This window comes from Schistocerca serialis, chromosome 2 (assembly GCF_023864345.2).
Source record: "Schistocerca serialis cubense isolate TAMUIC-IGC-003099 chromosome 2, iqSchSeri2.2, whole genome shotgun sequence".
Taxonomy (NCBI): domain Eukaryota; kingdom Metazoa; phylum Arthropoda; class Insecta; order Orthoptera; family Acrididae; genus Schistocerca; species Schistocerca serialis.
In genome coordinates, this window is record NC_064639.1 from 63,791,024 (window position 1) to 63,806,029 (window position 15,006).

General features: G+C 41.6%; 1 protein-coding gene across 2 annotated transcripts in view; it reads left to right on the forward strand.

Annotated features, from left to right (window-relative positions):
- Nucleotides 1–15,006, forward strand: part of LOC126455444 (clusterin-associated protein 1) — a 148,484-nt gene that overhangs the window by 38,130 nt on the left and 95,348 nt on the right. For both annotated transcript variants that reach the window (XM_050091194.1, XM_050091195.1), the window contains exons 2-3: nucleotides 5,354–5,550; nucleotides 8,409–8,585. In XM_050091194.1, the coding sequence (XP_049947151.1) occupies nucleotides 5,354–5,550; nucleotides 8,409–8,585 (374 nt within the window). The remainder of the gene's footprint in view (nucleotides 1–5,353; nucleotides 5,551–8,408; nucleotides 8,586–15,006) is intronic.

Genomic DNA, 15,006 nt, shown 5'->3' on the forward strand with positions numbered 1-15,006 from the left:
AAGTAATCAATACACAAAACGAGATTTTTGTTCAGGCAGCAGAAAAACCTGGGATATAAATTATTATTTTTCTGAAACTTTTCAGAGATTATGGCCACCAACAAAGTTAAAAATAGCATTAATTTTTTATGATAAATGCAGACAGTGTACACTCCTGTTGAAAGGGAAAACTAAATGTAACAAGATATGTTAGTTATAAATAACAAATGATGATTTACTGTGAAATATATTATGCACAATATTCATAACTTTTGGAAAATATCAGATGTTCGTTCATTTCTGTATGCGTATAGTACACAGAAATTTGTTGTGAATATATTTGAGTCAGTAAATTACTGCCAAAACTATATATAGTACAAACGTAGATTGCAACTGACTCTATAGTGTAAAATACATTTTCTGCAGCACTTGACGTTCAAAAGTATGCAATATATCAGGACTTTTGCAAGAATTTTGAGAAAGTGGTCATGAAAAGGACATTTAAAGTTTACATGTCATATTTTGACATAGGCTTTCGAATCAGTATGACACAAATGACTTAACTCAGACACGAAAGAAATACTGGAAGTTGGATTGTATATATAAATATTAGAAAATACACGTGCAAAAAACATGGCTTTTGTGTTTATCTGGTTTGTGACACCTTTTACAGCAGCATGCCAAAGATGAACACTGTAGCATCAGTATAGATCACAAAGGCAACATAAATTGTGGTGCACATCAAAGCATATCTTCTCTGTGGGCAGCTAACAATGGAATTGTTTGTATCTACAGTGAAATCAGTCTGTAACATAAAATATTTTTCTAGTGTGGCATCATTACATAGTGCATCATACTGCAGTTATTTTTCATCTACTGCATCTCTTCCCACCTCAATTTTATTTTTGTTGCAGTCATAATTATGTCCACTGTACACTGCTTTATAATACGATTTTGAATAGGTTAGTACTCACCGTTTAGAAGAGGTGTCCAGCAAACTGCAGGCAGGCATATTTAAAGGTAGACTGAAGTATTGGACAAAATCCTTCATCAGATTTAGAAAAGCACACTCACTGCCATTTATATACAGATAGTTGGCACGTATGTGCACACTGTTGTCTCAGGGCACTTAGGCTTGACCTCAGTGTTGTGACTCGCCGATCATTCAAAGTGCCGCCGCACAGTTACGCGCGTCCTCTACATGTGGCGCTGTCTGCCAGCCATGCAGCAGCAGTGCCACCTAGGCGGCCAACCAGCCAGCAGCCACTAGACTTGGACTCACTGCTCATTTGAATGTTATTGTTTTCACATGTCTTGCTTGGTCAACTTGCTCAGTGACTTGCATGTGTTGTGTCGTTTTGAAGTATATGTGTTCAACTTGGCCCAGTTGTTATAACTTCAAGTTGAACACATATATTTCAAAACGACACAACACATGCAAGTCACTGAGCAAGTTGACCAAGCAAGACATGTGAACACGATAACATTCAAATGAGCACTGAGTCCAAATCTAGTGGCCGCTGGCCGCTTAGGTGGCGCGGCTGCTGCATGGCTGGCAGACTGCGCCGCATGTAGAGGATGCGTGTAATTGCGCGGCGGCACTTTGAATGATCGGCGAGTCACAACACTCAATGAGTAGTGATCTTGGCTCTGATGGGTACTGAGGCTACAGAGGTGGCATGGGGAAGGATTACTACCTATGAGAGTGTGTAAGGGCCATGCTTGGAGGAGGGGGGATGCGGAGGGGAGGGAGAGAGCAGGGGGAGGAAGAGTAGAGGAGAGAAATAGCATGTGTGCTAAGTGGAATAGAAGTCCTGTGTGAAGCTGGAGTGATGCAGGAAAGGGTATAACACAGATGGAAATGGGGGACTAGTGACTATCGTGGCTGGGGCGGGGGGGTTGGGTGGGGTCAGAGGAATGAAGGATATATTGCAGGGAGAGGTCCCATCTGCACAGTTTAAGAAAGCCAGTGCGAGTGAGAAAAATCTAAATGGTGTGGGCTGTGAAGCAGTCATTGAAATGTAGCACACCATGTTGTTGTGTGCTGTACTTAACAATGGGATAGTCCAGATGGCTCTTGACCGCAGTTTAGTAGTGCTCTTTCATGCAGACTTGCAACACAGTTATGAACTTGTTCTCTGGACACCTCAGTTCCACAGAAATATCAATCCTTTGCTAAGTATCATCTTTTGTGCCACTCCAAATTTGACTTCACCGGGACTGTTAGTGAGCTTCTCACTTTCTCAAGAGACTGTACAGTGCAAACACTCTCTCGACACCTTCCGAAAGAATCAGACTCGACTCAAAATCAGTATTGAACAGTGCCTTACTCAGTTTACTTCATATAACTGTCATCCACTCCAATTTCTCCCTGAATCATCCTGTGATCGTTTTACAGAATTTTGTAACCTCAGACTCTGCTTCTCTACCATGCCCCAAATTCCTCAATGTGGAAACCAGTCTCACATTCACAAAAGGAACTGCAGTCCACCAACTAAAATCTGCTCTGAACCTTATAATTCTACCTGCCAACAAAGATTCCACTGCTGTGGGTGTGAACCACTGGGATTACCTGGCTGAGGGGCTACATGAGCTGTCAGAAGTGGCTACCACCAATCACACCACTGCGGATCCATTCCAGAACTGCAGCACGATCTCCAGTCCCATCTCAAGTCTGCAGGTCTGTCCATCCTCATCCTCAACACTCCTCTCACACCTACCTCCTGCATTTATATTACTAAATGCTGAAACACATTTATAATTCTAAATGGATGAAACAAACATCTCATTAAGAGTTATAATCTTATGTTAAGGATTTAACAATGTAAGTACTAAACTTAGACCCTGTGTATATCTCTTGAGGCAGCACGGATCGATATGCGCAAATTACCCAGACGGTATTCGTCCAGTGTTTGAGAATGAGAGCACTTTGCAACTTCCAATAAACTTTAAACTTAATTCCAAACATTTTTGAAACTTTTTCTTGTTGACTGCCCCCCGCAAAATAATGAAAGTAAAAAATTTTATCACTTACTACATTATCATTGTTCATGTAGTTTAACTTCAGCATCAGGCATAACCACTAATTGCACCTGCAAAATTGTATCATTCTATATAGTTCATGAGGTATGACATCATAAACAAAGAGAGCTATAAGAAGCTAGCTTTTAAATGTGGGATACTGTTGCTGCATTTAGCAAAGTAATCAGATGTTTGGAGCTGTTCTATACATGGGAGTTGGGTTCTTTGAAGAAATAGGGTGGAGATTACTAATGCTTCCTAAAATACATAAAGCCAACCACACAGGACACAACATTGTTGGCAGATACTGCTCCCCCACAGAGAGAATCTAGGCCCTTGTGGACAAGCACCTTCAGCCTATTACCAATAACTTACCTCCCTGTATAAAAGACACTAACTATTTTCTCAACCAACTCTCCACAGTTTCTGCCCCTTTACCACTTGGTGTCCTTCATGTCACTGCCAATGCCACCTACCTCTACACTAACAACTCCAGTGTCTATGGCCGTGCTGCTGATGAACATAAACTTTCCAAATGCACAACTGACTCCACCCTGGTCACTGTGACTTGACTATATCCTCACTCACATTTACTTCTCCTTTGAAACATCACCTGCTAATCAATTCACAGTATGGTCAGGGGCAAGCAAATGACACCGTCGTATGTCAACATTTTTATCAGACATCGAGAAGAATCCCTCCGAGGCACCCAAAATCCCTAAGCTCATTTCAGATTCATTGACGACATTTTTCATGATCTGGTCCAGAGATGAGGACACTTTACCCACATTCCTCCAGAATCTCTAAGACCTTCTCTCCAGTTCACTTCACATGGTCCTCCTCAACCCATGAGCAACCCTATTCAGTGTTGATCTTTACCTCAGGGATGGCACGACCAAATCTCCTAACCTGCAACAATACCTTCATTTTTACAGCTGTCACCTATTTTATACCGAGAAGTCTCTTCCATTCAGACTAGCCACTTGTGGTTGCCACATCTGCATTGATGAGCAGTCCCTTTCCAAATATGCCTAGGGTCTTGTAGAGGCTCACTTTGTCCAAAGACAGATTCTCCTGTGCCTTTTCTTCTTAGTTTCATACCACTCCTCACATACCACTAATAGACCACAAAGAAGTGCCCCACCCATGACTCAGTACCACACAGGACAGTAGCAACTGACTGATTGAAGTGGTGCAGTGGTTGGCACACTAAATGCAATTAGGAGGGCAGTGGTTCAAGTCTCCATCTGGTCATCCTTGCTTAGGTTCTCCACAGTTTCCCTAAATTGATTGCTGTAGAAAGTGCATGGCCGATTTCCTTCCCCATCCTTTTGTATTCTGAACTTGTGTTCTGCTTCTAATGACTGTGCAGTTGATAGGACATTAAACTGTAATCTTCTGTCCTTCCTTTCAGAGCAACTGAATTGTGTTCTCTGCCAGGGTTTCAGCTACCTCTCATCGAGCACTGAACTGAGAAATATCCTCCCTACAATTCCCTCCATCACTCCCACAATAGAATTCTGCCCTACACAATATAGGTACTTGTCCATCCCTATTCCACCCCTGCTCACTAGTCCTTGCCGCATGGCTCGTTTCCCTGTAAAAGACTCAGATGCAGGATGTATCCCATATGTTTTCCCACTACCTCATATTCCAGTTCTTACCCAATCAAAGATAGGGCCACCTGTGAAAGCAGCCATGTGATTTACCAACTTACTGTAACTTCTGTGTTTTGTTTTATGTGGGCGTCAGCACTAACAAGCTGTCTGTCCACGGGAATGGCCACTGTCAAATTGTGGCCAAGAGACAGCTGGACCAACCAGTTGCTGAGTGAGCATGCTACACAACACAATGTGCTTCACCTCACGCCATCTGGATTCTTCTGAGCCACACCAGAACCCTTCCTGCAGCGCGTCTTTTGTTTTCATAGCCTCCCTGGCCTTGGCCTTTGATAGTTCCAGTTCTCTTCACCTTTGATAATCCCTGTCTTCCACCTGCATTTATTCCCTTTCCTGATCCAGTCCAGTCCCTCTCAATGCTTTCTACAACCCCTCCCCCTCAACCTATCCTTTCTTCTCCCATCTGTGCCCCATCTATATTCCCACTATCCACTGAGCTGATACCACTATTCACTGCAGTCAGACCTTGGCACCACCTGGAGCTGACTGGGTCATGTGTGTCTGATATGTGCATATATGAATGTGTGTATTTTGCGCTAAACCTGAAGAAGGAATTTTTAGTAATTCGTGTTGTTTTCATTCTATCCCAGATTTTCTGTTACTATGTATGTTGTTTTATTTTGCTTTAACCAGATAAGTTCAATAAATTGCTTCTTTTACATTTTTGTTTTTAGATTTTGCAGAAATGATGAGAGCCCTAGGATACACAAGGCTTATATCTACAGAGAATTTTCGGAATCCCAATTTCCCACTTGTAGCTGAAATTTTAATATGGCTTGTTAAAAGATTTGATCCAGAAGCAGATGTACCATTGGAGTATAATACTGAGACAGAAAGGGTTAAACTGATACGATTAGCTGCTCAGTTTATGGTGAGTTTTAAAGTAAAATTTCTTAACTTTTAATAATTGAAAAGCACCAGTTTGCTTTTGTTCTATAATATTACTTTTATAGTGTCTCGGTTTTTGGCTTACAAGACCTTCTTCAGACATTTACTTAGTATTGTTACCAAAGAAGTTACAATGTTTGCAAACAACATTGGAAGAGAAGTAACAAACCTAGACTGAAGCAGAAACATACAGTAAGTAACATCTTTGACAGTGTGGTGGCAATGCAATGAAAAACTAAAAAATCGAACAGTAAATAAATAAAAATGGAGTAGACAGGAAAAACTTTAACACAAAATCGGAACAGCATGCCTTCATAACAGGTTCTATCAATAAACAAAACTAATAAAATAAAATAAAATTAGTACTTGACAAGGCTACATCAGGAGGTATAAAACATGGAGAGTGATACACAAACCAATTAAAAGAAAAAACAATTATCAATGTAACTACAGAATACATAAGGAACTTAAGAAATATCAACAAGATAAACAGAAATAAATAAATGCAGGAAAATGGAGGCGTTTGAAAGAACATACAGTAAATGCAATCTTTGAGAGTGTGGTGGTACTGCATTCTAACATTAACATTACATTCAAAACAGTGGCTATGTAACAGTTTGCATTAAATAAATGAACAAAGTAAAATATGAACAATATTTGATGAGACAACTACAAAAGGTGTTAAACATGGACAGTAATACAAGTACCAGTTAAAAGAAAGCCTTAACTATTGAAACTACAGTCTATATGGAATACATAGACAACTTTGATAAAACAAAAGCACTTAATGAATACGGGAAAATGGGAATATGTAGGAACAGACAGTGTGGGAAGTAATGAACAACAGAGTTGATTATATAAACTGTAGGAGAGGGGAAGTGTTGAGCTGTGTCTGTGCATTTAGGATTAGATCTGGACTGTGAGCAAGATGCTTGTTAATTTTAAGGGCTTCCAGCAGGTTGAGTGTATGGCCTCTGTTTGCTAAGTGAAGTACGTGGGGCACTGGCTCACTTGGTACATGCTCAGCAAATGCGGAGTCGGAATTCTGCAATCTCTTGCTGCGTTCATGTTCAGCCAGTCTAGTTGCTATGTCTCTGCCTGAGTGACTGATGTACAGTTTGTCATAATAAGAACAGGTGATTTTGTATACCCCACTGTTGGCTAATAACTGAATCTTATCTTTGCTATTAAAAACACACTGGGCTGTTGTGTTCTTAACATAGAAGAAAGCCTATACTTGCAGGCTTTCAGTGCTTTAGCAACAATCTGTGATACCTCACCTAGAAATGGTAGTGTACGCCATTTCTTGCAGACAGTGGATGGGGAAGCAGGTGGGGCATAGAGGAGGAGTATAATTTTCCGTTTTTGTTTCCTGTGCAAGATGTTGTCAATAAGAACCGGACTACAGTCATTGGCTGTGGCAATAAATTTGATTGTATCTAACTCTGCTTTCAAATCATTTCTGGACATGGGGATGGATATGAGACAGTGTACTATTGAGTGGAAAGCTGCATGTTTGTGAGCTATGAGGGTGTTGTGAGCAAGAAGGTATTAGTGTGTCTGTAGTTGTAGTTTGTCTATAAATTTTGAAGTAATGGGATGTCAGTGGTGAGATATAAGAAGTTTATGGATTTGTTCAAAAAATGGTTCAAATGGCTCTGAGCACTATGCGACTTAACTTCTGAGATCATCAGTCACCTAGAACTTAGAACTAATTAAACCTAACTAACCTAAGGACATCACACACATCCATGCCCGAGGCAGGATTCGAACCTGCGACTGTAGTAGTAGCTCGGTTCCAGACTGCAGTGCTTAGAACTGCACGGCCTATGGATTTGTTGCCAATCTCCATTATGAACTGAATATTTTTATGTTGACTGTTTAGGTTTTTCAAAAATGCGTTGAGTTGTCTTGTAGTACCAGTCCACATACCCAGGACTTCATCTACATATCTAACCCAGTATTTGATATTGGCACTCAAAGGTTCTGTTTTTAGAAAATTTTGTTCAGAATGGTCCATAAATATTTCAGCTAACAGTGGACTAAGAGGAGAACCCATAGCTAAGCCATCAAATTGTTTATAAAGAGTCCCTTGGAACGGGAAATAGTTTAGTGCCAAGCATGTCTGAGTGGCCAGTCTCAAGCCATTCAGTTCCACAGGACTGACATTAGACTTGTGCATCAGCTCTGTCACATTATCAATGCATTCTATCACTGGTATGTTGGAAAACAAACTGCAGACATCAAAGGATACTAATTTATCACTGTGTGAGACAGATATACCTTTTAACTTATTTACTAGGTCCACAGAGTTTGAAATACCATGCTTTGGTTTGAATGTAGTCTTGCCCTTAATTAGGACACCCAGTTTACTAGCTTACTAGCTAGTTTGTAAGGTGGAGCAGTGAATGATGATACAGCTGAATGAATAGGAACATCTAGTTATGCAGTTTAGGAAGCCTTTACATTCTAGGGAGGCACTGGGTTCATATTAGTTAATAGTTTTGCTTCAAACTCAGAGAATACGCTTTTGCATGAATTGATTGCATATTTAACATCCTCTTTGAATAATTTAGTAGGGTCTTTAGGAGGGACTTGGAAACCTGTGGTATTCAGGAAATCATTAACTTTATCAACATAATCACATTTGTTCAAAAGTACAATACCGTTGCCTTTATCTGATTTTGTGGCAATGATATCTTGGTGTTGTTATTTCTGTTTTAATGACTCGAGGGTGTGAAAGTCAATAGACCTTGGGATGTTACACACGAATTTGGTTTCATTCTTTAACTTTTTTTGTAATTCACTTTTTTCAACCCTTTTGGATGTTTTGTTTTACAGGCTTCAAAAGTCAATATAAAGTTAAACACCAAAAATCTTTACCAAGCTGATGGATACGCTGTACGGGAGCTCCTCAAAGCTACATCAGTTTTGTATGGTGCTCTACGTTTCAATATGAAAAATGTAGATGACGATGATGAAAGTGATCGAAGTACTGTATATGACATCGTGGCAAAGGTTAGTGAGAGACATTTTGTTAACTATTGGTAGCTCAGTTCATGTCTTTCTAAGCTTCAAAACGTTGTTTCACAAAAGCAATTTGTTTTGTAACTGTCGTAATCCTGTAGTGTGAGTGCTTGTAATCATCAGTGTGCAATACAAATGCCTTTACAGAACCAGTCTAGAGATGTAGTCTCACAACCCAGACACACACTGTGCTTTGTGCATGACAGCCCCATATAAGTTCAGTGCACCAGGTCCTCGGCCTCACTTATGCTTATTCGCTTATCGCACGTTCACCTGCGAGACTGTATACTAATGTGTTCTGTAGTTACGAGACTTTATACTGTTCTATATGTCGTTCACTGTTTTTGTGGATGTGTCGGTGTGGATGCAGAATAAAACTAGGTTAGTGTTTACTCGGTGATGAAGGTGGGATTCTACTCCACAGGTTTTCTTTCTTTGCTTCGATGTACAGCGAACGTGTCTGTCAGTGGAAGGAGTTCTTCAATCCATTGTTAAACCAAACCAAGCTCTCACTGACCAACAGCAGGCTCCGTGTATCAAGTTCTACTGTCATTGACAGAACCCCTAACATTTCCTCCGTATGACGATTCTGCCGAAGAATGAGACACGTACGAAAAATGCCTTCAGCAACATTTCCAAGCTTTCAGGGTCGCCAATCTCAGTTTGTGTAAGGCTACGTTTTTGTCACGAATTTCTCCTCGTGTTTAACACCTTATATGTCGGCTATCTCCTCTTCGGGACCCTGACAGTCCCTCTTTTGATGAAATGTGTCAAATTCTCAATAATTATCATTGTGAGGGTGCTCGTGTTATTGCTGCTTGTGTCAAGTTCTACTGTATTGTCAGAAGCGGCCACAACAGTTGTACAGAGCTCGGGCAACAGAACTTTGTGGGTTTAGCCGTTGCTGCCAGTTTCTTACCGAGGCCCACAGGGGCTCGTATACCGATTCAGTGGCTCGAATTGCTGTAGTACGCCCGGGTGCTGATAAGGAAGCTTGTGAATGTGCTTCGCAGTGTGAAAATTCTTATCTCACATATGCTCTGAAGATTTCTCAGTCTTTTGAAGTATCTTGCACAACAGGAAATCAGATAGAAGCACAGTGTGAAGTAGCTGCCACTGTTTCCATTCACCGCCATCGGTTAGCACACAGGGAGGCAGACAGTGTCGTGAGCTGCAAACGTGCAGTCAGCATTACAACAGTGGCCATGTGCTCCTCCTCTGTCATGACACTGTCGTCTGTATGACACAAGTGGCCCACATTTCCCAAGTGTTGGATGACGTGCAACCAAAAGAAAGGGACATACTGCATGTGTGTGTGTGTGTGTGTGTGTGTGTGTGTGTGTGTGTGTGTGTGCACGTGCGCGTGCGCGCGTGCAACTCTCAGTCTCTTTCACCAGACGTGAACATGTATGTGAATAGTATTTCTCAAGTGATGGTAGCCCAAACTGAACTGTGTTTGATGACAAGATGTTAAAAGTACAAGTAAACTCCTTCATCAGGTGCGACCTGAGACTGGACCTGGTCCAGTATTTATGTCTGTGACCTTCCCCCTCCACCAGCAGTTCTAGGCATTCCCTCTGTGGTCTGCACCCTCTCTTTGTGATCTTCTGCAACACTGCTGTTTTGTTTCCAGTTTGCTGTGGTTCTGAATGTTCCCTCTGCAGTCCATGCCCATTAGACCCACTCCTGGACGTTCTATCTTCAGACCGCTGCACCTGCCACTCTGTGTGGTAATTGTTTTCCGTATCCGTGCCTTCCGTTCTTCTATTCGTCGAGTGCTGCAGCTGTCCCCGTTGCTCCTTTAACAATTACAGTGCAGGATCTCAGGCTCTACCTAGCTGGTACCCCATTCCACGGTTCGTGAGACTGTCAGTGACTCTTATGTCAGTCGATTCCCTTATAACACTGTGGTGTCTGTGCCAGAATCTTAGTTTCCTCATAATTCGTGGCATGATATAGTTCTAGACAGTGTTCGGCAATGACTGACTTGTGTCACCTGCCTTAATCGGGTGTGCCTCTGATGTTCTTTGCACCTGATATCTACTGTTCTTGCTGTCTGGCCAATGTAGGACATACACGTTCACAAGGTCCTCGGTTTTGGTCACCCCAGGTCATATTTAACACTCCCGACGACTCCCCCAATCTTGCTGGATGGAGAGAAAACCTGTTTGATATTGTGTTTACATAGGATCCTACTGATTCTGGCAGAAATAGAACCAGCATAGGGCAGATATGCCACCTTCTTTGCTTCATCTTGCTCTGCTTCTGGAATCTGTGGTGTAGTGGCTGGTTGGAGTGCCCTCTCAATTTGTTTGGTTGTGTATCCATTTTTGCAGAACACAGTTTTAAGATACCATGTTTCTGTCAGTAGACTCTCTTGGTCTGACAGGGCACATGCTCTGTGGACCAATGACTTAAGTACCCAATTCTTCTGCACAAGGTGGTGACAGCTGCTGCCCTGCAGATGTAAATCAGTGTGAGTGTGGGTTTTCGATACACGCTGTCACCAGTTGATCCATCTGCTTTCCTTTTGACTAGTACATCCAGAAATGGCAGCTGGCCGTTCTTCTCCAGTTCTATGGTGAACAAGATCTTTGGACTGGTGGGGAGTGTTAAAGATGACTTGGGGTTACCAAAACCAAGGATTTATATTATACCTTGTCAATGTGGCATGTGCTACATTGGTCAGATGACAAGAACAGTGGATATCAGGTGCAAAGAACATCGGAGGCACACTCGATTAAGACAGGTGACAAAGTCAGCCATTGCTGAACACTGTCTAGAACTAGAGCATGCCATGAATTATGAGGAAATTAAGATTCTAGCACAGACACCATAGTGTTATAAGGAAACTGATTGAGATAAAAGTGACTGACAATCTCATGAACCGCAATGTGGGGTACCCGCTAAGTAGAGCCGGGATCCTGCTCTGGAACTGTTAAAGGAGCAATGGGGACAGCTGCAGCACTCCACAAATAGAGGAACGGAAGACGTGGATATGGAAAACAATTACCAGACAGAGTGCCAGATGCAGAAGACCAAAAATGAAATGTCCAGAAATGGGTATGACAGGTGCAGATTGCAGAGCAAACATCCAGAACCGCTGCGGACTGAAAACAGAATGGCAACACTCCAGCAGATCGCAGTGAGTGGCAGCGTACTGCAGAGGGAATGCCTGGTACCTCAGACAGAATTCCAAATGCAGCAGACCGAAGGTGGAACACCCAGGAGCGGGTCTGGTGGATGCGGACCACAGAGAGAGCACCCAGAATCACAGCGGACCAAAAACAGAACCACAACGTTGCAGAAGATTGCAGCGAGTGGGCGCAGACTGCAGAAGAAACGCCTGCAACTTTTGGTGGAGGGGAAGTCCATATACATAAATATTGGACTAGGTCCACTCGAGAAGCAGTCTCAGGTCGCACCTGATGACGGTTATGAGCTATGTTACCGAAATATTGTGCAAGTACGATGCTGTTATCCGGCAGAACACCCAACAACCCAAGAAGTCGTTAGATCGCCGGGAAAACCTGATGAGTTTATTATTTTTATTTTATAAATTCAGACACTAGTTGTACTTTTAACATTTGTCTACTCCATTATATTTCTCAATCTTTTACATAGCAGGCAAGTTTCTTTCTGCACAACATTGGAGTAAGTCTCAAAATATTGAATATTCTGCTTCTATAGAACTTATCTTTCATACTTCTTTCCTCAAACACATATGTTCCCTTCTCCTGTCGGTACTACTCCTGTACAGAGATTATGCCCCTATATGTAGGAAATCCTCCCTGTACATCGACACAGATGTAGATCCTCCTTCCTTTGTACACCTACCCTAGTGCCTACTATACTACGTATTAGAGCACAGCATCCTGTTTAAAATGCCTACTTTATCTTATCTCCAATTTCTAGGTATATCACATATACATCTTCTAAGTACTCATCTGCATTATTTTTGCCAGCAATTTTCATGATTAAATTACTTCTCTTAAGCTGAAATTACGTAGTAAGCAGGGCCGGCACAAGCCCAAGTGCCGCCCTGTGCGGGCTGCTAAATTGCCGCCCGCCCCCATTTTTTTTACAAAACGTTTGTGGAATTTTATTTAAACAAATCTGTAGGAGATGTCAGTAATCAATCGCAATTTTTGTTTTTACTTTTCAGATCTACCAAGGCCAGTCTCAAGGCTTTTAATATGTGCTTACATCTAAACCGTCATGTTGACAGTTATGTTGAGCATAACGGTATAGGTGCAAACATAACTCAAAGCATTGAGAATTTGTGCCCGAAATCTATGTAGAGCTGGAAAATTGCGACTGATTGGTGACATTCACTACAGATTTGTACAAAACAGTCGCTGGGCATGAGCTCAAAAATGGAGTCAAACCTGATTGAAGAAATCTTGGTAATTTTAATAAGCCTCGTGAATTTACAAAAATGTTCAAATGTATGTGAAATCTTATGGAACTTATTTGCTAAGGTCATCAGTCCCTAAGCTTACACACTACTTAACCTAAAACAGAAGTGAGCTTCAAAGCTAGCAAGGAAACCCTTAGAAGCAATGTTCTGTCTATGGATTTTCATTTTTAAAAGGTGTCAAAATTAACTTTTTGTTTTGTGTGGATGAGAAGGGTATTGTTGCTAAAAGACTATACTTTCTCAGGTTTTCATCAGAATCAAAGCGACCAGTAGTTTACTAAGATGAAACATGGATTCACACGCATTATACAGTAAATAAATGTTGGTAAAGTGATAGTGTGCATGTAGTATTGTCAAACAAAAGTGCCGGCCAGAGTAAAATTGGTGTTCATGCAGGTGGAGACAGGTGTTTCATGGCTCAAAAACCAAAACATCCGACTATCACTCAGAAACGGATAGCAAAAATTTCCAAAATACGTCAAAACCCAACTTATGCCAGGCTTATTAGCAATGTCTTTATCCCTTGTAATTACTCGCAGCGTATTTACCCATTCGGAACACTTCTACCTATTGTAGGTGTCGGACATGTTTGACTGTAGTAATGTTCAACCATTGTGTTCCATAATGCTGGAAGAATAAAACACTCAGAAACTGCCATTGAAGGGCTTAGCAAAATTGCTTCAGGCTTAACATGTAACCGCAGAATCGAACATTGGATTCAAATTTCCAAATTAGATCTTGTCTTCTGCAAAATTAGTTGTGAGTAAACGCATGGCGCGTAACAGGCTGGCAGTGCTCTACTCGTAAGAATACTGGCGTGTACGCCAGACTGCTTCCCCCTCTCTGTTTCTCTGGTGTAAACACGACGGTGCTGCCACAGTGGTGAGGAAGCGATTAGTCCTCCTCCCTCCCCTTGTTCAACAAGGGCAGCCAAGTTAGGTTTTCAGTCTATTGCCTTCTACTCATCAATGTGACATAGCTAACTACCAAAAAAGGAACCATACTGCAGTGCACAATAAAACAAAAATACATGTGTTCACCACTTCCTCTACAATGTTCAAAACAAAATAATTTTATAGGACAGTGATGACATGTACTTGTTAGGAGGCCTTTGTTATAGTGAATGTATAATCCTAGATAAATCCAAAAATTAGAAATTGAAACTGTAACAAAAAAAAGAATATCTGAATGTGGAAAGAGGAAATGATGGAATCGGTACCCAAAAGAGGAAAGTAAGATAGGAAGTAAAAGATCAGGAATGTCGAGACTGAAGAAGGAAAGACAGTTTTAAAGACTGCCCTCCTATATTAAAAATTCCAACCATTTCCTAGATCATCTGAAATCTGTGCCCGTCCCACTCCCACACCTTACTTGTCAACACTGATGCCATCTCTCACTATACCAGCATCCCTCACGTACATGGTCTGTCAGCTCGTGAACATTTCTTCAGTCAAAGCCCACAGATTCCAAGCCTATACATCCTTCTTGCTCACCTTAATCAATTTTATACTTACCAACAATTACTGCACATTTGAGGGACAGACATACAAATAGATCAGGGGTACAGCCATGGTAAACGGAAATCTCTTTCTCTGTGCCAACCTTTTCATGGGTTGCTTGGAGGGGTCTTTCCTGGGATCCATAAGGCCTCTGGTTTGTTTTAGACATTGATGACATCTGGGCCGAATGGATTCACACTAAGGGGGACCTGTTAAAATTCCTGGAATCTCTAAATACCTTCTCCAAAATTAATATCACATGGTCCTACTCTGAATCCTATGCCACTTTCCTTGATGTCGATCTCATCCTCACCAAAGGCCAGCTACACACTTCCGTCGAGATCAAACCTACTAACAAACAACAGGACATAAAATTTTGACAGTAGCCATCCTTTCCGTGTCAAACGTTGCCTCCCATACAGCCTTGGCATTCAAGGCAAACATGTTTGTTTGGGTGCAGACTTTTTACGGCAATACACCACCACTCTCACTT